Consider the following 23,963-nt stretch of genomic DNA (forward strand, 5'->3'; position numbering starts at 1 on the left):
AGGGTTGGGGTCAGAAAGGCCTGGAGGTCCCGGGTGGGGGTGAGGAGGACCCCAAGGAGGACACTGAAAGGGAAGTAGACCGAAAAGCAGCAGATGCTAATTTTGCCCATTTTTCAACTTTGCCTTAGGACCTTGTCCTCAATTACCCCCCGACGAATGAGAGCACTTTGGGATGCGACATGTTGCCCTTTATCAGATGGCACTTGCCCTAGGCTAACTGGCAGATCTTTTCAGGGACGTCCTGGCAGATTACTGAGAAAACAGTTGCAGAGCGTCCAGGTTTAATGGTATACATAGGTGCCCACCTCCCCTGAGCTGGTATTAGCTGGGCACCTCAGCTGGAAAGGCCTACGATGACCAATTCCAAAGTCATTCAGACTTCAAGAAAGCTACAGTTGAAAAAGCAAAGGAAACCAGGAGGCAAAAACACCTAGCTTCTTCAACATGACTCAGATCAGACAGGAGCCAGCACCTAGGTGGATGGCAAATGACTCAAATAAGGTCATGTGGCTCAGTTGTGTCTTTTAATTCTGAATGAGGAGGAAAGGAACGAGCTAATGGGTCATGGGTCACAGCAGAAAAGGGGTGTCGTCAGTTGGATCAGGGTTACAATGCACAGCACCTGGCCAATCACGTGGCCTTGAACCTTACCACAAAGAGACAGGAAGTGAGCAATGTTATTAATGATTCTGAGCCTCAGTGTCCACATCTGTAAAATGGGCTTAAGAGTATCTACTTTGGGGGCTCCTGGGCGGCTCAGTTGGTTAAGCATCTCTTGGTTTTGGCTCAGGTCATGATGTCATGGTTCGTGGGTTTAAGCCCCGCACTGTCAGTGTGGACCCTGCTTGGGATTCTCTCTCTCCCTCTCTCTCTGCCCCTCCCCAGCTCCCTCACTCTCTCTCTCTCTCTCTCTGAAAATAAATAAAATAAAACTTAAAAAAAAAGAAAACCTACTTTGTAGAATTCACATGAGGAACACACGAGCTTGTTGGGGGGACCATAGCTGGTGTATTACATTAAGAATATGCAGATTATGACCTGCTGAGTGAGGAGGTGTGAGCCTCCCTCGTAGGGTGGGCAGGCAGCTCCCTCGGTTTCCTAGCTCTGACCTTGGGGATGTAGAAACCTGGGGGTCTTTTTGATTGAAGGCGCAGTTTCAACATGCTCACACAAAGGTAGTAAAGTCTCAAGATTTATTGCTTATAGATCCCAGAAATGGGGTTGTGATATACAATGAGCCAAGTCCTCTGTTTCAGGTCTCGAGTGAGCAGGAGAGAGAGCAGGGTAGTAAGCACCTGCTACTGATAAGGTGGCTGTGGCAGAGGTCACTAATTTCTTGTGGACTCAACCCTACATGGCTATTTTTAAAGGTGGCCCAGGAAAAGTAGAGTGGGAACTTACAGCAAGAATCCTAAGCTCCAGGTTCTTATCTGAATGTCTAGCCTGTGGGTGTGAGCAGGGCTGTCGTGCTGGAAAATGCCAGGGTAGCAGCTCGAAGCAACTGCTTTCTTATCACAGGGCAATGGAAATTCAAAGCCAGAGGTTCTTCCAGCCCCCAAAACATAACTGACTCATCTCCCTTGGGTATGGTCCTCCACTGGTTCACACACCCCCTGCCATCCCACAGTAGGAGAGCTAACCACCCAACTCCCCAGAAGGCCAGCTCAGTCAGAGGCAGCATAAAACAATGAAGGCCACATTCCAGGAGAGGAGCCTACCCAGACTCAGCTCAGAGACCTATTCTAGAAGGGACCATGCTCCTCAGATCCCAGTGCTGCCCAACAGCTGAGGGGCCACCAGACGAGGTGCTTTCAGTGAGTGGTTCCTAATTCTCCAACAAAGACACCTGCTGGTCTCCTGCTGTGAATGGATTGAGGAGCCACCAGATGGGATTCCTCTCTGCCCCATGTTTCAGCACGAGCATTCATCTGAAAGCCAGTTAAGGTCATGCACGGGGGTCTCTGTGCAGTAGACTTGGATCTTGGCCTATAAAAGCTGCTAGCCAACCTGAAGACCAGGTAGGGCCAGCCTGGGAACCTGGGCCATCCCTTTCATTGGAATTTTTTTAAACATTTATTTATTTTTGAGAGAGACAGAGACAGAGTGTGAGCAGGGGAGGGGCAGAGAGAGAGGGAGACACAGAATCTGAAGCAGGCTCACAGAGCCCAATGCGGGGCTCAAACTCACGAACCGCGAGATCATGACCTGAGCTGAAGTCGGAGACACCCAACCGACGGAGCCACCCAGGCGCCCCTTCTTTGGAATTTTTATTCCTCACGGACAAGTGGCCAACTTGTTGAGTGGTCCTTGACATCCCTTGCCACATCGAAGTACTCTGATTCAGAGTTCATTTAGCTTCTGTGGTAGAGTAAGCATCGATGTCCACCCAGCAGAGTTGGCACTGATGTCCACTCAGTAGAGTAAGCATCGATGTCCACCCAGCAGAGTTGGCACTGATGTCCACTCAGTAGAGTAAGCATCGATGTCCACCCAGCAGAGTTGGCACTGATCTCCACTCAGTAGAGTAAGCATCGATGTCCACCCAGCAGAGTTGGCACTGATGTCCACTCAGTAGAATAAGCATCGATGTCCACCCAGCAGAGTTGGCACTGATGTCCACTCAGTAGAGTAAGCATCGATGTCCACCCAGCAGAGTTGGCACTGATCTCCACTCAGTAGAGTAAGCATTGATGTCTACTGTAGAAGAGTGAGTGTTGATGTGAGGAAAATATTCTCTCCTTCCCTCATGCTCAGTCCAAGCACTGGGTGGAGTTGATCCCATCCTTCACTCCAAGGCCAGTATGGGACTTAGGCCTGGCCAGTCAGAACATTCCATTCCCTTAGTTGTGGCACCTGGACACACCACCCAAAATGCCCACAGAGCTATTGAGTTACAATGTGGCTTCTTCTGGCATGGCTGAGAATGAGGCAAGTCTATAAGGACGGACTTGACTCTAGAGAATGTAAGTATGGAGCTGCTCAGGGCCACCCATATGCAGAGGTGAAGGTGAAGTAAATGCAGAGGAGAAGAGAAGGCAGCTGGTGGCATCGTCTGAGTTCCTAGATCAAACCATACCTGATTTATCCTTGGAATTCATAGCTACATCAACCAATACATTCTTTCCCTGATTTAGGCCAATTTGAGTTGGTTGTGTGTCTTCAGACAGAAATCGTCTTTGCTAATACATCTTCAGCCCTTTGGCTCCTTTGACTCCAGGAGATCCAGAGCTCCCTGGCCAGATGGCTCTTGGCTATCTTCATCAGCCTCTAGGTGCCAACCACTATGGAAAACCTATCCATTCTGTCCTAACTCTTCAAGCCCAGACAGTCAAAACTCTGAGCACAGAGGCAGAGGAACAGCAGGAGAAATGTTACTGTGTACCCACAAGGAGAGAGTGACACCAGTTTCCCACCTCCATTCAGCAGTCTAGAACATCAGAGCCCCATCCTCTGAGCTAGGCTGAAAAAAGCCCATGGGATTGCACATGATGCCCGTTTCATTCCAAGGCTAGCCAAGTGCTACCTACAGCCTACATCAGCCTGAACTCTCCCTCAGGGAAGCCACAGGCAACCCTTACATGATCATTCACTCTCTCCAATGGCCACTGCAGCTCAAGTTTTCCTGACCACGAACATGAACAGAGTCCCACCCTCCCCCCAAACCTGTCTCTCCTACTGCTCTCCCTTGAGACATCAGAAACATGCATTCTGCAGTTCTAGAAGCTGAAGCGAGAAGAACATGGCAACCTCGACACCCTCCCCAGCCCCACTCAGCCTCACCTACATCACAACAAAGAGTCCCATTGGGGAACCAGATCGTGGCTGAATGCACACTTCCGCAGCTCTAACAGGAAGGAAAGACGGTCACAACTTATTTAGAAAATGGACCATGGCATTTAGAATCCTCGTGGAGCAGGGGAATTGCAAGTAGCCCATATCAAAGGTGCTAAGCACTCCGTGGAAACCATCCTCCATGTGGTGCCATGTCACCGGGACTCCCAAGTCCTCCAACCGCTTCTTGAACAACAGTGAATGGTCCCGGAGAAGGTCATATTCACAGCTCACAATGCAAGCCTCGGGGAGCTGAGACATGACTTCATCTTCTGCGATCAGGGGTGAGTTCATCAAATCCAGAGCGAGGTTCGTCTCCAGGTAGGCAGCCTCGTTTAGGGGCTCACGGGGCATCGGCCGGTAGCTTTTCTTCTTAAACCTCTCCGGGATGTTTTCTGCACCCAACCACTTGCTGTACTTTTCCCAGACTTCAGCAGGCAAATGGGCACCTTTCATGATGGTGCTTTTCCAGGACGGGTTGATGTCCAGGTAACAACTCCAACAGTAGAAGGCAAAATTCCAATTGAGCAGTGGGATATTCCTGTTCTGCTGATAGGAAGGGGATTGAAAATCCACAGCTTGGAGGATGGCGTAGACCAGGATCTGAGCACGGATCTTGGGGAGATCTGGACAGTCCAAAAGTTTTTGACAAACTATCGTGGCCACTCCCCCTCCCACACTGTCACCACAGACCACGACCCGATCTGGATCCACCCCATACACATTCAGGGACTTCAAGAAGTGGATGGTGGCTGCAATACAGTCTCGTACCGCCACCGGGAATTTATGCTGGGGCAGGCGGCGGTATCTAAAAAAGAACCAAGGAACACAGTTTATGCTCATCGCCCTAGGAGAGCCAACAATACGTGTCTAGCATCCCTTAGACCAAATTTCATCCATTAGTCTCTCTTTCTGAAGCCCAAGAAAGTGAACTCACGGTATGAGCCTTCCATGAGGTGATAGGCATGAAGCCTGGCACACAGGATCCGTGAGTGGCGGTTGCTGTTCCCTCCATCTCAATGACCCTTTGGGGGACAGGCTGTGACCACGAGAGCCCTGCCATCTGCCTATGGGTCAACAACTTAGCAATCACCAACATGAACCCCATCTTTCTGAACCTACCCGTGGGTCCTTCCCTGGCTCACAGCTGTCCCCTTTTCTTATGATTCTTGTATGAGCAACTCCAGATTTGCCTGGGTTTCAATTCCAATTAACCCTGCCATGCTTGCAGGTTTTGTGGGAGGATCTTGCAGACATAAATACCACCAGGGGCCAGCAGTTAACGTACGGGTCTCCTCCAGATCACCCACGTCCACTCCTGACCACTGCTGTCCTAAAGGTGCACCATGCACGTACTGCCATGGAGGTCAGCAGCGTGGCATGCGAGACCTCCCGGTTTCTCAAGAGATTCCAGAAATCTGGGTGTTGTGAGAAATGTTACCATTTTAAATGCTGGTCTCAAATTTAAAAAAGAAAGAAAAAAAAATATTCTGTGGGACCCACGAACTTTTGCCAACCAATCCCATCGCGATGCCTCCTCTTTTAAGCCACCCTGAGTTCATGCCAGGACAGCAATGTTTCTACTCTAAAGCCTCATCTATCTTGGATTCATAAAATAATTCTGTTGCAGAGATTTGCTGGCATACTATAGTGACCAGAGTTGTAAGGCATATCATGGCCAACACTTGGATCAAGACGTCTACCCCACTGCAGACACGGTTTGGGAGCTGAGAACTGTAAAGTGAGTGGTTTCTCTGGGGTCTTCTGCCTCATCCAGGACCGATTTCTGTATCTTTCACTCTAACTCAACCAGCTGTGCCACACGGAAGCTGGGAAACATATTCCCACCAAGACATTGGCATTGGTACTGCTCTATGGAATGTGCATTTATTAAATTTTTTTAGGAGCAGGAGTGGGGAGGGGCAGAGAGAGAGGAAGACACAGAATCCAAAGCAGGCTCCAGGCTCTGAGCTGTCAGCACAGAGCCCGACGTGGGTCTCGAACCCACAGACCATGAGATCATGACCTGAGCTGAAGTCAGATGCTTAACCAACTGAACCACCCAGGCGCCCCTGGAATGCGCTTTTAAATGAAACCGCAGGGAGTGTGTTATGCTAAGTGAAATAAGCCATACAGAGAAAGACAGATACCATATGGTTTCACTCTTATGTGGATCCTGAGAAACTTAACAGAAACCCATGGGGGGAGGGGAAGGGAAAAAAAAAAAAGAGGTTAGAGTGGGAGAGAGCCAAAGCATAAGAGACTCTTAAAAACTGAGAACGAACTGAGGGTTGATGGGGAGTAGGAGGGAGGGGAGGGGAGGTGATGGGCATTGAAGAGGGCATCTTTTGGGATGAGCACTGGGTGTTGTATGGAAACTAATTTGACAATAAATTTCATATATTAAATAAATAAATAAATAAATAAATAAATAAATAAATAAACCGCAGGAAAGATTAATCAGGAAGGAACCATCCTGCCCCCTTGGGACAAGGTGTCAGGTGGCAGGGGAGGGAGGATGAGGCCACTTGACCACAGTGACCGCTCCTCTTATGTGTCCACTTTGCCCGGGGAGGGGCCACCCCAGGTCTCTCCTGCCCCTGCCCCGTGTCTCACCGGGGTGGACCTCCCTCTCGGGAGCACTTGGGAATTCTACGGCAATGGCCGAGGTTGCCTGTTACCGTACAGGGCACTGTGGCATTTCGCATAGGAGGTGCTAAGTGTCTAGAACGTGCTTCTGTGCCACCAACAGGGCTCATGTTTGCAAAGCCCTGCACTTGATCTACCCAGAGAAGACCACTCCCCACACAGCTTCCGGATGTTACCATGCACAGAACGCCCGAGGGCCACCCACAGGGAGGAGTGCTGTTCTCTGCCTCTCCCTGTCCCTCTCCTCACCGCTGCTCACAGCCCATCATCCCCTGCTCCGGTGTCCTGGTGTCCCTGCATCCCCCTGCCCGCCCCAAGCCCGGCTCTCTACCCCCCTTATCCAGCACCACCCCTCCGCCTTTTACTCACCCAACTGATAGGACCACTGAGCCACTCTTCTTGGACAGATGACAGCATATGACATGATGGGTTTCTAGAAAATCAAAGGTATTTAACATTCACTAGGAAGATTAGTGGCCTCCTTTGCCAGCCATCACCATGAGCTTCCCCCTTCTCTCTGACAACCACCACAGACAGAGAGCTGGGGCTGATCCTAACAAGGTTTGCAAACTTTCCAGCTGTGGAGCAGTCCTTCCTCCCCACCTTCTAGAACTTCTCCTCTGAGATCCTGTCTGAAGAACTTCCTCTAAGATTTCCCCCCATCCCCATTGATTCTGCAATCCATTCAAAATATCCAAGATGCCGTTTGGCCATAGAGCACAGGGGTGCGAGCTCTAGATTCAGACCGGAGCTCACATCCCGATTTTGCCTCCTTTTAGCTTGAGCTGAAGTAGTCTGGGGCAAGTGCCTTCACCTCCTTGAGGCTTGACGGCCACATCTGTAAAATGGGTACAATAATAATAACAGGGTTGTTTTGGGGGGGGTGGTTAATGAGATAACTATTACATAGAGGGCTTCCACAGTGCCTGCTGTGTAAATATTAATTATTAATAATATTTATCAATACCTACTGACTGTTACCGCCATCCATTATGCAGACCAAACCAAAACCATGGTTGCATCAAATCCCTTACTCTCAAAAGCTACCGCAGTGTGCCTCTGACATTCCACCGTTTAGAAGGCAGGGCTGAAACCAAATAAAAGGGTTTTTTCCCTTGAATTCATGAGGCACCAGTGTGTGTGTGTGGGGGGGGGGGGGCTAAGATAATAAAACGGTCTCGATTTTGAGTTTTTTCTGTCATTAATTTTCCTCAAATTGTTGGTTCTCCTGTCTGTACCAGAATTTGTCTCAGACGATGGCTGGTATGAAACAAAAGGACATGTGTTTAGCTATTTCCACTTTTTAAAAAATTCTATTTCCAACTGAATAGAGGTGCTGGTTGTAGAACACTATGAATGTACTAAACACCACTGAATTGTACACTTTAAAGTGGTTAATTTGGGGGCGCCTGGGTGGCTCAGTCAGTTAAGCATCCAACTTTGGCTCAGGTCATGATCTCACAGTTCACTGAGTTTGAGCCCACATGGGGTGAGTTCGTTGAGCCTCACTTCGAGCTCCACACTTAGGACTCACTCTCTCTCTCTCTCTCTCTCTCCCTCTCTCTTTCTTTCTGCCTTTCTCTCGCTTGGGACCTCTTCCTATCAAAAATAAATAAATAAATAAATAAATAAATAAATAAATAAATAAATAAAAATAATTGGGGTGCCTGGGTGGCTCAGTCGATTGAGTGTCCGACCTCTGCTCAGGTCATGATCTTGCAGTTCGTGAGTTCGAGCCCTGTGTCAGGCTCTGTGCTGACAGCTCAGAGCCTGGAGCCTGCTTCAAGTTCTGTTTCTCCCTCTCTCCACCCCTCCCTCATTCACACTCTTTCTCTCAAAAATAAATAAACATTAAGAAAAAAAGTGGTTAATTTTATGTTGTGTGAATTTCATATATATATATATATATATATATATATGGATATTTCATATATATATATGGATATAAACATATCCATAGATACACACATATACACATATGTGTATATGTGAATATATACACATATGTGTATATATGAATGTAAATAGAGCATATATATGAATATATATATTTATATAGCATATGTATATATGAATATATATGTTGCATATATAGGTCTCCTTAGTTCCAGAAAGAGATCAGTACCTTGCATATCTTTGCCACCTGGATGATCTGGGACCCGCTAACTGTCCGGGTCCTACAGCGGCTTATAGACTGGGGTGCCACCTCTTGCTGGAAGGTGGGTGGCCACCCAGCTCTGCTCTGGGACTGTCATACTATGGGTGGGGTCTGAGGGAAAGACTCTTACTCAGGCTCCCCAGGACCGCCCCGCCGCCATGGTAGAACACGATGCCAGGCCTGGGGATGCAGGAAAACGCTTTGGGCTGGTACAGCTTCACAGGGATTGTCCCGTAGCGGAGGTCTGTGACCACGACATCCGGATCCTCCTTCAGTGGCCTCAGATCATGCATGAAACGGACAAATCGGGGCATAGAACAGATTCTCAGTTTCTCAAAAATCATCCCCTGTTGGTGAGAGAGGAGGAAATGAGGCCGGAAGGATTTCAGTCTGTGCTGCGCTCGGGTGCAGCCGCCACCCGTGCCCCCAGCGGAGTGGCTGGAGGGCAGGCTGGACCACGTGTCCACGTGCACCCTTGCGACACTGCAGTAAGTCCACCCCACCTTGGCCCACGCTGCCCCCTCATCCTCTTTCCCCAGACAATTGACACCCGGTCCCACAAACCGAGCTTCTGGCCACCCCGTGAGGGTCCCTCTCCCCCAGAACACCCCCAACCGTGGCCTGGACGTGACCTCTCTTCCCGGGGCAGGTCCTCCTGGACCAGCCCAGCCCATGCAGCCGTCCCAAGCATCAGTTGCTAGTTTTAAGACGTGATAACTACACTGTGGTTATGTTTTTTAAAAGGTGAGGGCGTTCTGGTCTTTCAGAGATAATGACTGAAACCTTTTGGATAAAATAATATGATGTCTGAGGTCCACTTCCTGAGAAATGAGAAGGGGGAAAAGGTGGGGGCACCGGTGAAACAAGATTGGCCAGGAGTCAGCAATCAGTACTGGGGGGAGGGTACGTGGGGCATCTCCATAGTTTTCTGTCTCCTTTGGTACATATCTGAAAGTTTGCATGATAACAAAATAAAAGTAAACAAAGTGGTCTCTCACCCAGGCACCCTCTTTCTAGTGGTTCCTAACCCTCTCTGCACCAATGCCACTTTGGCTTTCCGCGATGCCTGTGGACCTCGTCACAGAATGTTTTTGACACCTAAAATAAAATATGTGGGATTACATACGAGCACACAACAGCGAGATCTAGCGGCTGGTTTAATACCATTATTACTTCGAAGAAATGAGGCATCCGTGCAATTTTTCACCATATCTGCGATGGCTGTAATACGCTCTGGAAATACGCGGGATTCCTCTTGGTGACAAAGCCCCAGGTTGTGCTGTCACAACTGTGGTCTGTCCCCTTCATTCTTCATGGAAGGGAACCCCGCATTTCCTTTAGAGGTGAGTGAAAATGGAGCGTTTTTTTTACCCCACCCACTTTCACGGACCCCTTGTCTTCGGTCCCCTTGGGGATTCAGAGAACCCTGGATGAAGAAGCCCTCTTTCGCTTTGCTGGAAGCACTCGCCGCTCTGTAAGTGGATTGGTTTATAGTGGTTTTGCCTGATTCTTCTCTCTGTCTCCCCACCAACACTGCCACGAGACTATAAGCTCCCTGAAGGCAGACTCTATCTGGGACTTTATTTCTCTTGCCCCTCATTGATCCCAGAGCCACAACTGGTGGACGACACATCGTAGTTACATGACACATCTTTGTAAAAACAAAAAAACAAAACCAAAACAAGCAAACAAAAAAAAAAAGCAAGTCAACAAACAGTAATAAGGCTAATACGTATTGAGGGTTTCCTTTATGCCAGGAATTGTAACCTGCACTCGGGACGGTTTAGCTCATCGCAGCCAACAGCATGCTATGGAGTCTGGACTAGTATTTCCCCCTCTTTTGCAGATGAGGAAACTGAGGCATCGTATTTGGGAGCCCAGACTACAGACTATGAGGGTCAAGGTCAGGAAAGCCAGGGGACAAATCATCAGGTCTTGTGAAAGCTGGACATAGGAAGCCTTCGGCCAGTGGGTTCTTCTCCAGGAAGGGGTCTTCATGGGAACAGGTGTTTGCACTTGCTTTTCATTATGTAAGAGAGTTGAGAAAGCCTCAGCCTCCGGGGGGGGGGGGGGCGTTAAGATGGTGGAGCTGTAGGGGGGCCCTAGGCTTGCTTCATCCCTCAAACACAGCTAGATAATGTCAAATCACCCAGGAAAATTGATCTGAGGACTCACACAAAAAACTGCACAACAAGAAGGAGAAAAAGAGGCCACATCGTGGAAGGTAGGAAAGTGCAGAGACGTGATTTGGGGAAGAAAAGAATTGCAGATGCTGCAGAGGGAAGGGAGCCCTGATCATGGAGAGAGAGGACAGAGACTGAGAGACAGAGAGAGAGGGGGAGAGAGAGAGAGCAGGGCCCAGGGGACTCCATAAGAAAAACATTTGCCCAAACCATTGACGGGGAAATCAAGAGGGGCCGAACATCGCAAGTTGCACAAGCAGGGGGACCCACAGAAGGCAAAGAAGTCAGAGGCACGGCCTGGTGGGCTTAGCGGTGCTTCAGGGAAGGAGGGAGGAGGCCCAGGAGCGGGCAGCGTGGTCTGAGGATCCCCTGGGTCACACTGGGAGACACAGTTTTCCTGCTTGGAGTGCATCTGGGAGAGGTGGCACAGCCTCTCAGGGGACAAAAGAGCCCCAGGCGCCCACATGCTGCCCCGTTCACAAGCATCACAAGCAAAGGAACGGAGGCAGAAGGGCAGCAAACCTTGGCATTGGCTTTTTGCTGCGCTCTACCACAGACTCCGAGCCCTGCGCGGTCATGCGACTGCCCTTCTGGGACAAAAAAGGCACCGGCCACAGCACAGTGAGACCCTACCCCAGAGGATCAGCATGGGTCCGTGCCACACTGGGTCCCTGAATTTGGAATTGTGAAACACAGCCGCGTACCTGAGATAAAACACAAGAGTGCTGTGCCACCAGGCAGCAGAAAGCCAGGACACAGAGGGAGGCAGGGGCATCTGAGGGACACCTGGGACACACAAGGGAGATTGTTCACTCTTCTGTGAGGGCTTCCTGAGCAGCAGCAGGGGAGAACTCCCTCCTCCAGGTGAGAGAGAGAGAGAAAGAGAGAGAGAGGAAGGACTGATGTCATTCCCCAGCCCATCACACTGCCGGACTTCAGTGGGCAGCACAGCATCACCCAGGGGAAGCTGGAGCCCCTTACTCCAAGCCCCTCCCCCCTGCGCCTTGCAGGTGCTTCTGAACTAGGGCAAGTCCCCCTGAGAGCTAGTGCAGCAGGCCCCTCCCCCAGAAGACCAGTGCAACTCCCCCCCAACACACACACACACACACACACACACACACACACACACACACACACCAGGTCTACTGATCACAGAACGCAGCTCTAGGGGAAATAGGATCCAGCTTCTTGTAACAAGCAGACTAAAACACACCTAGTTAAAGCTCGCCATACACTAGACAAGGTCCAAACACCCCACTGCAGGCAAGGAGAAGTTCTGCAGAGGATTGACCTGAGGGAAAGAGCAGCCAAAACACAGCAGCAGAGTGCACACGGCATACACCAGAGACCCTTCCTGAAGCACCAGGCCCTGAACAGTATATGAGGTCTTCTTGGTATAGCCATTACTCTCGAGACACCTGGCTGGCTCTGACAGTTAAGCGTCTGACTCTTGATTTTAGCGCAGGTCACAACCTCGAGCTTCGTGAGATCGAGCCCTGTGTCAGGCTCTATGCTGACGGCACAGAACTTGCTTGGGATTCCCCCTCTCTCTCCCTCTCACCCTCTGCCCCGCTCGTTCTCTCGCTCTCTCTCAAAATAAATAAATGAACATTATAGCCATAACTCTCAGGAGCAGGAAACAGAACAGGCTTTCCTAACACACAGAAGACACAGACGTAAACAAAATGCCAAGACAGAGGAATGCATCCCAAAAGAAAGAACAAAAAGGGGTCACGGCCAGGGATCGAATCGAAATAGATATAAGTAATACGCCTGACCTAGAATTTAGAACAACAATCATGAGGATACTAGCTGAGCTTGAGGAAAGCAAAGAAGACACCAGGGAGTCCCTTCCATTGCATAAGAGAGTTAACCGTGTTTTCTGTATTCAGTCTGTCAGCCCTCTGGAAAAGCACAACCAGTCCCCATTGGCAACTTTGACACAATTCTCCCCATGATCTATTTGTATCTATTCTATTAAATTCACACACCAGTAGCAATGAGCAGAATCTGACTATATGACATAAACAGTTTTCCATCTCTCAATAGTAAAAAGATTGTGTGTGTGTGTGTGTGTGTGTGTGTGTGTGTGTGTGTATCTAAAGCTACATTCTGAAGTTTTGCTCATTTGTACTAATTTACTAATTGGCTGCATGTGTCTTTGTTGTTGGCTGGTTCTAGCTAGGTAGGTGGTAATGGGGGCTCAAAATCCGCAGTAACTCATTCCTGTCTTCACAGCTTCATAGTGTGTGCTGTGAAGACAGTAAGACAGGAGGCAGGGAGGGTGGGACTGGAATTGATCTTTCTTTCCTGTTAACCGAGGAAGTAAATCTTTTTTCATTTTCTGGCTCTGAGCCCAGTACAGCTTGAGAAACACTAGGAAGAAATTGAGAACCTCTTAGTTAATAGGTTCCCTAATAGGGATCACTCAGATGTGAGAATAAAATGCAGCCAGCCTGTCTCTGCTGCTGCGTCAATGCAAGTAGAATCTTCTCATGTGGTTTCCCAACCTCCTCCTTGAACCCTCAGGCGGAGAGGGAACTCACCCATCTCAACAACAGCAGGAAAAGGCAATCCAGGACCCGCAGTTTCACCGGGTGGCCGATGGCTGCAGGGATGTCCGCAGTAAGGAAATGGCTGCAGATTACCCACAGACCAACCCCCAAGAACGCACAGGCTGCCATGAGAAGGGGCAGGAGCAGGACTGCCATCATGCTGTTTTTCAACACAGAGGAGGCTAAGAGAAGAGGCTGTTCAGTGCCGGACACGGTCAGGAGTCAGCAGCCCTCCTCCACTTATACACCACAACCTGCCCTCCCCACCTCCCCATCTCCACAGCATTGGCCCAGCCCAGGTGAGTCACAGACTCAGGTGAGGACATAATTCTAGGGCAGGGCCCATGCAGAGGAGAAAGTGGTTCATGCAGCCTGACTCAGCTGGAAATGAGGGCTCCAAAGTTCCAGCTACACCCTGGAGCACTGCTACGTGAAATGGCCTTGGAGGAGCACCTGGGTGGCTAAGTTGGTTAAGTGCCCACCTCTTGGTTTCGGCTCCGGTCATGATCTCACAGTCTGTGAGTTCGAGCCCCGCGTCAGGCTCCGTGTTGCCACTGTGGAGCCTGCTTGGGATTCTCTCTCTCTCCCTCGGACCCTCACACACGCTCTCTCTCAAAATAAATAAATAAACTTAAAAAAAAAAAAAAGAAGTGGCCTTGGAGAAGTCACCATGGATGTCACAAACACCATTCCCTCCACCTGTGCTCTGGTGGCACTCACCCCCTAATTACACTCTGGCCATGCTCGCTGTTCCTTAGTCTGCCAAGGAGGTCCCAGGGTGTTTGTACTTGTGGTTCTCTGTGCACCAGTGTTCCCCGAGATAATGGTTGAGCTCAACTCCTCCCCTACTGCAGGTCTCTGGTCAAATGTCACCTTCTGAGTGAGGCTGTGCCTGGACACCTGATTTAAAGGTATACCTCCCCACCAGCATCCCTATGCCCATCCCACCCTCCACTTCTTCATGGCCTTTATTATCACCTGAAATATCGCATACTTCACTTGTTTGTTTATTGTCTGTGGAGTGGCGCCTCTGTGGGGACAAGAATTTTTGCTTTGTTCCTTACTTTATCCTCAGAGGCTAGGTCAGGGTTTGGTGCTTAGCAGGTGCTCAGCAAATGTCTACCGAATGAAGCAATGAATGAACAAGCTTTGCCCTTTTCATTGTAAAGCAGGAAAATTTGAGCTTACCTGCCTTTTCAGGTTAGGTCGAGATCGATGTCACCGTTCAAAATCTTCCCTAATGACAAGTCCCACATCTGCAGTAATAATGATGATGGCTGCCCTCTCTTCCACCTCCCCACCATGGTGTCAGAGCACAGGGAGATCCTACCCGCCCGGGAGAGACCTGGCAATGTCTAGAGACATTTTTGGTTGTCACAACAAAATGGGCAGGGTGGGGGCTGACACTGGCACCGCAGGGGTAGGTTCCAGAGATATTGCTTAACATCCGGCAATGCATAGATGGCCCCGACAGAGAGGAGGTACCTGGTCCAACAGGCCGGTAGTGCCCAGGATGAAAAACCCTGAGCTAGTAAGACTTGGATTTGAATCCTGGCTCTGCCCCATCCAGCATTCTCATCGTGAGCGAGTTACAATACACTCTCTGAGCCTCAGCTTCCGAGACTGTAAGATGGGGATAATAATAGTAACTCCATTAGCTTTCAGTGTGTATTTCTTTGAATCCAATGAAGTAGAACATTCTTTCATATTTTATCCAGTATTTGAGGTTTTTCCTTTACGGATTCATGTGAATTTATTTTGTGTCTTCATACTCTGTATCTAAAATTTTCTATTTTCATTTATCTTTTTGCACTGACTTGAAAAAATATTTGTAGTAATAACATTGGTGACAGACGGTGACCACACGTATTGTGGTGAGCACTTAGTAATGTATAGAATTGCTGAGTCAGTATGCTGTGCATCTGAATCTAATATCACACTGTATGGAGTGTATACTTCAATAAAAATTTTTTAAAATATTTTTAAGGATTATTTTCTAGTTATTTGCTTTTTTAACTTTGTTAATGCCGTTTTTCTGCATTGACATTTGTAATTTTTACACAATGAAATCTCTCATCTGTTCTCTTATTATGCTTAGAAAGATCTTTTTTACAGTACATGAAACTATATGGCAATGATTTTGAAAATGAAGATTTTCTTTGTCAAAATATAAATATCTAGGGGCGCCTGGGTGGTTCAGCCGGTTCAGCATCCGCCTCATGATTTCAGCTCAGGTCATGATCTCACTGGTTCATGGGATGGGGCCTCACGTCAGGCTCTGCACTATCATTGGGGATTTTCTCTCTCCTTCTCTCTTTGCCCCTCCCTTACTCACACATGTGCTCTCTTGCTCTCAGAATAAATAAGTAAACTTAAAATATATATATGAATTTCACCCAAGAAATAGAAAATACGCATAGATCAATTACTATGAGAAGGATTAGAGTCTGTTACCACTGAGGTTTATAAACACTTAACCCAGAAATTGTGCAAAAGCACAGGGAGAATGAGGGAATGCCTACATATAAGCACCGAACCATTTTTTATTTCCCGGTTATATTACTTAGGATCAGTAATTCCAGCTGCTATAACAAAAGATTTTGGTAGAATAAAGACTAATTTTCCCCTCCCAACACAGACACTGGCGTGTTTGATGAACATCCGCACCACTTGGTGATTACAGGATCCATGTTTCTTTCCGTCTGATGTTCTGCCATCTTCCAGGACCTCCGCCGATCCTCCGTGCCTTGCCAGGAGCCCCAGGAATGATATGCTCGTGGAAGAACCCGTGGAGGTGAACTTAAGGGCCAGGCCTGGAAATACATCCCATTGGCCGGAACGCATTCACATGGCTTCACCGAAATGCATGGGACTTTTGGGGGGGGGGGGGGGGGGGGCAAACCTTCCATCTACCTAAGGATGAAAATGAAATGGAGTTTGGCGGATTCATAGGATCGTTCTGCCACGCAGCCTTTTGTCCAACAAGCAAGAGGAGATTTAATACAGGGAATTCAAAACACTGTGGGCAGGGTGGAGGGAGGGCAGGCTTTCAGTAAACAGCACCCCAGGTGTCACAAGAAACCACGCTGCTGACTGATCTCTGGAACAGGAAGAGGGCTGACTCGCCAGGGGACACCGGGAGGCGGATGCAAAACGGGGAGGCTTCTACCGGCTGGTGCTCACGTGCGCATGCTCGGCGCTGCCCAGGAAGAATGGCTTCCGCTTCTAGCTGCCTTCCAGAGCTTCCGGGACCGATGTTCCTGAGACAAACTGGAGCCTTGTGGGCAAGATGGCCTAGGAAGCGGCATTCTCCTGCATTTAACCCCCAGACACAGGAGAGGGTTCAGAACAGTAAGGAGGGTGCTGAGTGCCAGCATCTGGCACAAGAAATAGTTTGATCGTGATGTTAGGGCCCTTGAAGTCCAACCACAGACTGCCAAGGAGTCCCCAGCCCACGGTCAGGTCAAGTACTCCTGTTCCGTCTCTTTGTGGTGTCTGTGCTCCTGCACGCTCATTAGGGAATTTCTAGCAGTCTTTTCTTTTGTGTATCTTGCTGCGATGTCATTTGGCACAGAGTTATATATTTATTGCGGAAGTCGCCTTTCTCAGCGTGCTGGAGTTGCCCTAAACAAAGGACCCCAGGCTGGGGGTGGGGGTGGGGGAAGGGGGGCTTCAGCAAAAGAAGCTTAGAGTCTCCCAGGTCTGGAGGCTGGAGGTCCAAGGTGTCACCAGGGCTGATAATCTTCTGAGGGCCGTGCAGGAAGGGTCTGCTCCAGGACCCTCTCCTTGGCTTTTGGACAGCTGTCATCGCCCTGTATCTTCACATTGTCTTCCCTCTACGCATGTCTCTGTGTCCAGTTTCCCTTTTTACAAGGACACCGGTTGTATTGGAGTGAGGCCCACTCTGAGGACCTCATTTTGATCATCTCTGCAAAGACCTTACCTCTTAAGTAAGGTCACATTCTGAGGCACTGGGGGTTAGGCTCAACATATGAATTTAGGGGTGCCTGGCTGCCTCAGTCGAGTAGAGCATGTGACTCTTGATCTCAGGGTCGTGAGTTTGAGCCCCATGTTGGGTGTAAGGATTACTTAAAAAAAATTTTTTTTTTAATTTAAAAACTCACAACATATGAATTTAGAGGGACACAATTCAACCCACAACAGCACCCTTATCAACATCGAATGGTATTCTTTTACGATACGTTTCCTGCCTTGAATTCTGCTTGCCCAAAGGCAGAAGCTAAGAAGTATTTGAGTGTACTTCTCCCCTGGGCCAAGCAATCTCTAGAAAAATAACACTCTATGTTCCCTCTACTTCTGCACTCACTCTTCCCCTTGGAGGAGAAGTGGCTTTTGTGAAATGGAGAAGGAATTGGGCATGCTCAGCTCGCTGTGACATCTGTTTGCCCGCAGAGAAGGGGCATCCTGTTCTCTGTAGCCAGGTGCCTCCAGAGAGAGGTGTATGTATGTTCAATGCTGCCTGGGACCCTGTTCCTAATATCAGGCAGCACCCTTGCCCACACACCTAAGCCACATGCTCTGATAATCAGCTTTATCAGAAAGAAAGGTGACGTATCAGGGTCCTAGCAGGAATTGGATGGCTTACTCATGCTATAGACTGAATGTTTGTGTCCCCCTGTAATTCATATGCTGACTCTAATCCCCAGTATGATGATATTTGGAGGTGGGCCCTTTGGGAGGTGATCAGGTCATGAGGGTGGGGCCCACATGAATGGGATTAGTGCCCTAGTAAGAGACCTCCAAGAGTTCCTTTGCCCCTTCTGCCATGTGAGGATACAGAGAAAAGACAGCTGTCAATGAACCAGGAAGTGGGTTCTCACACATGGAATCTGTTAGCACCTTGATCTTGGACTTCCCAGCCTTCTATTGTGTTTAAGCCACCCAGTTTATGGTAATTTTATTACAGCAGCCTGAATGGACTAAGACCCTCATATTAGGGTAATTTGCAAAGAGCCCACAGGATAGCACAGCCGGTAACAGCAGGGCTCCATTCTCCCTCCCAGAGTGGAGGGGATATAGCAGAACCAAGGCTGTGTGGAAAGGGCTCCCTGTGAGCTGAGCTGAGGCACACAGCTTACACATGGCAAACCCACGGGGATAGAGCTGGCCCCACTGTCACTCCCCTTCCTTCCTAGGCTCTCATGCTGTTGTGCTCCTCTGCCCAGGCCCTTCAGGAAAGCAGAAGGCAAAGGATGCTCTTGGCGGGGTCCATGCAGGTCAGTTTCCCAGGCTACAGAGTGGGTGGAGGAAGGTGGGGAGCCTACCTGGGGGACAAAGGGAAAATGTCCAGCACAGGGGTATTTTCGTCTCCAAATCCTTGACTCCTATTCTGTTTTCTGGTTAGTGTTGAGCTCATGGAGGAAGGGAGGAATAATGTATTCATTTTCCACTGCTGCTATAATAAATTACCACCAATTTAGAGCCTTGAAATGATACCGATTTATTCTCACACAGTTCTGGAAGCAGAAGTTCTAACATCAAGGTATCAGCTGGGCTGCATTCCTCTCAGAGGCTCACACCTGTTTCCTCCCTTTTCCCAGCTTCTAGAGGTGCCTGCATTCCTGAGCCAAGGAATCCCAGGATCCCCTCCCAGCACCACTCTGTTCTCTGTTTCTGTCATCCCACCTCCTTCTCTGATGCTGCCTCCTCCTATCTCTCCCTCTTATATGGGCCTTCGTGATTACATTAGGCCCACTTGGATGATCCAGGATAATCTCCCCACCTCAAAATCCTTAATTACAAGTTCAAAGTCCCTTTTGCCATGTAAGGTAACATATTTGCAAGTTCTGGGATTAAGATATGAACATCTCTGGGAGGGGGGTGGGGGGATGTTATTCAGCCCACCACAGTGAAGGGACCAGTGAACCAACCCTTTTCAAACCCCCTTGGCTTTGGGAAATAGGCACATGCAATTTGCTTTTGCAAATGCACTCAGTGTGTATTTTGCTATAGCAGTTACTATCATCAATATAACTCCCACTTGAAACTCTTTTCGGTGCATCATCTAAAGACTTAGTAGAATTCTCTCCTTTCTCAAGATAAGAATTACCTGCCTGGTGTTTGCCAGAAGCAGGGAGTGGGGGCAGGCCAAATGAGTGAAGGTGGTCAAAAGGTACAAATATTTCCATTTACAAGGTAAATAAGTCCAAGGGATGCCATGTGCCGTGGGGACTCCAGTTAACAATACTGTATGTTGAAATTGTTAAGAGTAATTGCTAGATTCTTATCACAAGAAAAAAAAAATGTCACTCTGTGTGGTGATGAAATTAACTAAACTTTCTTTTAAGGTTGTATTTTTAAGCAATCTCTACACACAACGTGGGGCTCGGACTCATGACCCCAAGATCAAGAGTTGAGCCGCCACCAACTGAGCCAGCCAGGTGCCCCTAACTAAATTTTTTGTGGTGGTCATTTTGCAATGTATGTGCATACATCTATCGAATCATTATGTCACATACCTAAAACCAATACAATGCTGTATGCCAATGATGCTTCAATAAATTAATAATAATAATAATTACCTGCCTGGAGTGTGGCATGTTGTTGGCTCCTTTGGGAAACATGCTGCTTTCTTATCTTCCTCCCTTTTATCTTCTATCTTCCGGTTGTGTGCCCACTTCTGTGCATCTTTTACTTTGACTTCATTGCACATGCTTTTGCTGTAAGTTGTCACAAATCCTCTGTGAAAAGAGCCATCAGGAATCTTTGACTTTCTTTTCTATCTTCCAAGTGAATAAAGACAGAAGGTATGAAAAAATTACTAGACTAATCTTCCTTAGTATAGTTCCTGCCTTAAAAGTGGCTCCATAAATGGATACCAAGGACACCTTTGTCTCTTTCCCCACCTTTCACGTCATGGAGGGGCTCTTAATCCCTTAGGAAAATCCATATGTGCTTTGAAGGGTAGAGGGGAAGGAAGTGAGGGTGGAGGGGCTGAGGGACTCGGGGTGTGGTGCACATTTTAAGGGAAAAATGAGCTAAAAGTAGTTTCCTGAAAACACATTCCTGGGTTTGGAGAAACAGAGGCTGAAACTCCCAGAGGGAAGTCCCTGGAGCCCAACTGAGTCCCTAGCAAAGGGTTTTGGAGAACAGTGTTGGTAGCAGGTGGACACGAGGGTCTGCAGGGCCAGAGAGGCTGTGAAAGCTACATCAGGCCACCTGACCCTTTGGGTCTCTATCTCAGATGCAGACAAATCAAAGGGGTGACAGTCAGGCATGATGGTGCAGAGAGCCAGGTGGAAGTGTTCCACAGAGGGCACGTGAATTTAAACTTGGACCAGATCCCACCAGTGCCAGCTTCTCCTGCATGCGGCACCAATATGGCGTCAGCTTTGGAAAAACCTGTCTCTGTGTAATTGCCCTTGTTTGCAGCATCAGAGGGTGCCTTCATGCATTCATTCACTCACTCATTCATTTATTCATTCGTAAATGTTTAGGATGCTCACTCTCCAAGCAACTCTCTGGGGAGAGCCTTCCAGGCAGAGATGTAATACTTCCTGAGGAAGCCCCTGGGGAGGAAAGGAGGGACCACCTTGTGTTTCAGGAGCCCCTCCTGCCTCAAGAACAGGCAAACAAGCTTTGACCTAAAGGCTAGGTCAACTTTCCAAAATCTGAAGTAACTAATCCTGGCTGAATCTTCACAATGGCTTTGTTCATCCATGTTAATTTTATGATGGCTTGATGTTGGACATAATGGCAGACAGGTGGAGTGACCCTGCAGACACCCAGGAACCCTTTGGAATGTTCCACTCCTTCCTGATCATTCATTGTAGGGGGCTGATCCTTGAATCTTTTTGTGCTGCAGACTTTTTCTCAGAATATTTTTAGTACTTTTTTCATAAAAACAATGTTCTTAAATAACTGCAAAACAGACATAGACTTACTAAGAAAAATTAATTATATTAACATGGAGTTGTAGAGATTTTTTTTCAGTTTCTAATATAGAAATATAAGTGCTTTTGGGGCGCCTGGGTGGCTCAGTCGGTTAAGCGTCCGACTTCGGCTCAGGTCATGATCTCGCGGTCCGTGAGTTCGAGCCCCGCATCGGGCTCTGTGCTGACAGCTCAGAGCCTGGAGCCTGCTTCAGATTCTGTGTCTCCCTCTCTCTGACCCTCCCCCGTTCATGCTCTGTCTCTCTCTGTCTCAAAAATAAATAAACGTTAAAAAAAAATTAAAAAAAAAAGAAATATAAGTGCTTTAAAAAGACATTAAATAACACTACCTAGCGGCAGATCTAGAAATGCCACATTTTGAAATAATGATGAGCATAAAGGATGTTTTGTAATATTTGTCACAACTGAAATACATGAAAATATTTGTGATCTTATTGGTGATAAAGTCCCATGTACAAGCAATATTACTGTGGCCTGTGGCCCACATTTCTGCCAGAAAAAAAAAAATTTAGGGATGCCCGGATGACTCAGTCAGTTAAGCATTCGGCTCAGGTCATGATCTCATAGTTTATGAGATTGAGCCCTTTATCGAGCTCTGTGCTGATAGTTCAGAGCCTGCTTAGGATCCTCTCTCTCCTTTTCTCTCTGCCCCTCCTGCGTATTCTCTCTCTCTCTCTCAAAAATAAATATTTTTAAAAATTCTAAATTTCAATTAGAGGTTCATGAAAATAAGTGTGATTTCTTTCCCCATTCAAGTTCATGACTACTTGACTGCTAAGCACTGAGCCCCTGTTTGAAGGTACAGTAGTTTTGTTGAAAATATTTGAGCTGAAAAATAAACTTTTGGCGTTTCCCAAAGATGAGAAGCTATCTTGGTTTCAGGTACTCAGCAAAACGAAGTGTTCCCACTAGAAAATGATACCTGCCCTCTGTTCCCCAAGGGAAATACAATCCCACTGCCTTCTGCAGCCACAGCTGGTTAGTAGCTTGACAGGTCTGGATCCTAATAATTGATTCAGGATTTGAAAGACAATTAAGTGAGGGAGGAGTTAAGGTGGTGGAGAAGTAGGGGTGGGCTTTCCTCTCCTTCAGACACAGCTGTATTGAGGTCAGATCACTTGGAACATCCAAGAAATCAATCTGGGAGTAGCAGAAGGATCTCCACGGTTGGAGAGAGACCGCATGGCAGGTGAGAGGCATGTGGAAGTGAATTGATGGTAGAGGAAAATGGTGGTGCTGCGGAGGGGAGGGAACCCTTTCTGTGGAGAGAGAAAAGAAAGAGAAAGAGAGAGGGGTTGAAAGAGTGCGGCATTGGCTTCACGCAAGAGGACAGCCTCTCTGGACCAGGGGCTGGGTGGGGAGGGAGGGGTACTGAGTGTCATGTTTTATGCAAACAGTGTGTAGCTCAAACTCTGAGGTTTTGGAACTGCGTGACTTTCTCCTGAGCAAAGTTGTGGTGCACACTCCTGGGGAGAAGGAGGGTGCTGGCCCCAGGGTGCATAGCATGGTGTAGGGATCTGGGTCTCACTGGGAGAGAACATTCCCCTTACAGCCTTTCATCAGGAGGAGACAGAGGCATGCACAGAGGGCAGATAAGCTGGTTGCTGCTTTCCATGGTGCTACACCATAGGTTCCATGCACCACAAAGGTGGGGGACTGTTTTTCTGGGACAAAGGACATCAGCACAGTGTGAAGAGGCTCTATTCTGGAGGAATGGGTTGGATCAATGTGGTGCTGCACCCTTCAAGATTTCAAGTTTTAAATCCCAGCCCCATGCCAAAAAAAAAAAAAAAAAAAAAAAAAAAAAAAAAAAAATTGCAGGAGACCTATGATGCAGGGCGCACTGACTGTGCTCGGTATTCTGTGAGGGCTGGCTGAACAGCAGGGGGTGTGAGATCCCTGGTCCAGGGAGGAGAGATTGGATTGGGTGGCACCATTTCCCCACTAACAGCAACACTGTGGGACCTCGGAGAGCAACACTGCTGCCCCCAGTGGACGCGGGACCTGCTTACACCAAACCCCACCCCCTGTGCCTAGCAACTGCTTATTTACAGGGGCGGGACTCAGAGCCAACACAGAAGTCTTCTCCAGAAGCCCAGCACAGCCAGCACTCCGCATGCAACAAGTGTACTGAAAAACAGAGTGCTTCAAAGTGTCATCTACAATGCTGGTGGAAATAGGACCAGGCTTACTTTTTTTTTTTCCCCATCTCTTTTTTTTCTTTGGAGTCAGGCTTATAGTTTTATGTTTGTTTTTTCATTTCCTTTTCTGGTTTTTTGTTTTGTTTTTTTTTGATCAGCCTTCTTTTTCTTTTCCTTTTGTTTGGAATCAGGCTTACAGTTGTTTGATTGTTTGGGTTGTTTTTTTTTTTCACTCATTTTCCTTCTCTCTCTCTCTCTCTCTCTCTCTCTCTCTCTCTCTCTCTCAGTTTTGGACCAGGCTTTCCCCCACCCCTCACTTTTTTTCCAGGATTACTTTAACAAATCAAACCACATCTGGTTAAAGGTCCAAACACTCCCCAACGCAAGCAAAGAGGAGCTCTGCAGAGAACTGACAGTGGGAAAGAAAAGCCAAAATGCAACAGCAGAGTGCACACAGCAGACACCAGAAACACTTCCTGAAGTGCCAGGCCCTGGACCGTGTATGACCCCTTTTGAATATAGTAGTACTCTCA

At 48.1% G+C, this 23,963-nt stretch overlaps 1 protein-coding gene across 2 annotated transcripts; it reads right to left on the reverse strand.

Moving 5' to 3' along the window:
• Positions 1-3,015: 3,015 nt before the first annotated feature.
• Positions 3,016-20,658, reverse strand: AADACL3 (arylacetamide deacetylase like 3). Of its 2 annotated transcripts, none has more exons than XM_060625274.3 (4): positions 19,919-20,658; positions 8,769-8,985; positions 6,850-6,913; positions 3,016-4,639 (listed from the first exon to the last, which is right to left on the reverse strand). In XM_060625274.3, exons 1-4 carry the CDS (start codon positions 19,958-19,960, stop codon positions 3,865-3,867), a joined length of 1,098 nt encoding a protein of 365 aa, XP_060481257.1. In that variant the 5' UTR covers positions 19,961-20,658; the 3' UTR covers positions 3,016-3,864. The 2 variants fall into 2 exon arrangements, with proteins under 2 accessions (XP_060481257.1, XP_060481256.1); XM_060625273.3 differs by lacking the exon at positions 19,919-20,658 and adding an exon at positions 13,368-13,669.
• Positions 20,659-23,963: the final 3,305 nt, after the last annotated feature.

The sequence above is a fragment of the Panthera onca genome, chromosome C1 (assembly GCF_046562875.1).
Source record: "Panthera onca isolate mPanOnc1 chromosome C1, mPanOnc1 haplotype 2, whole genome shotgun sequence".
Taxonomy (NCBI): domain Eukaryota; kingdom Metazoa; phylum Chordata; class Mammalia; order Carnivora; family Felidae; genus Panthera; species Panthera onca.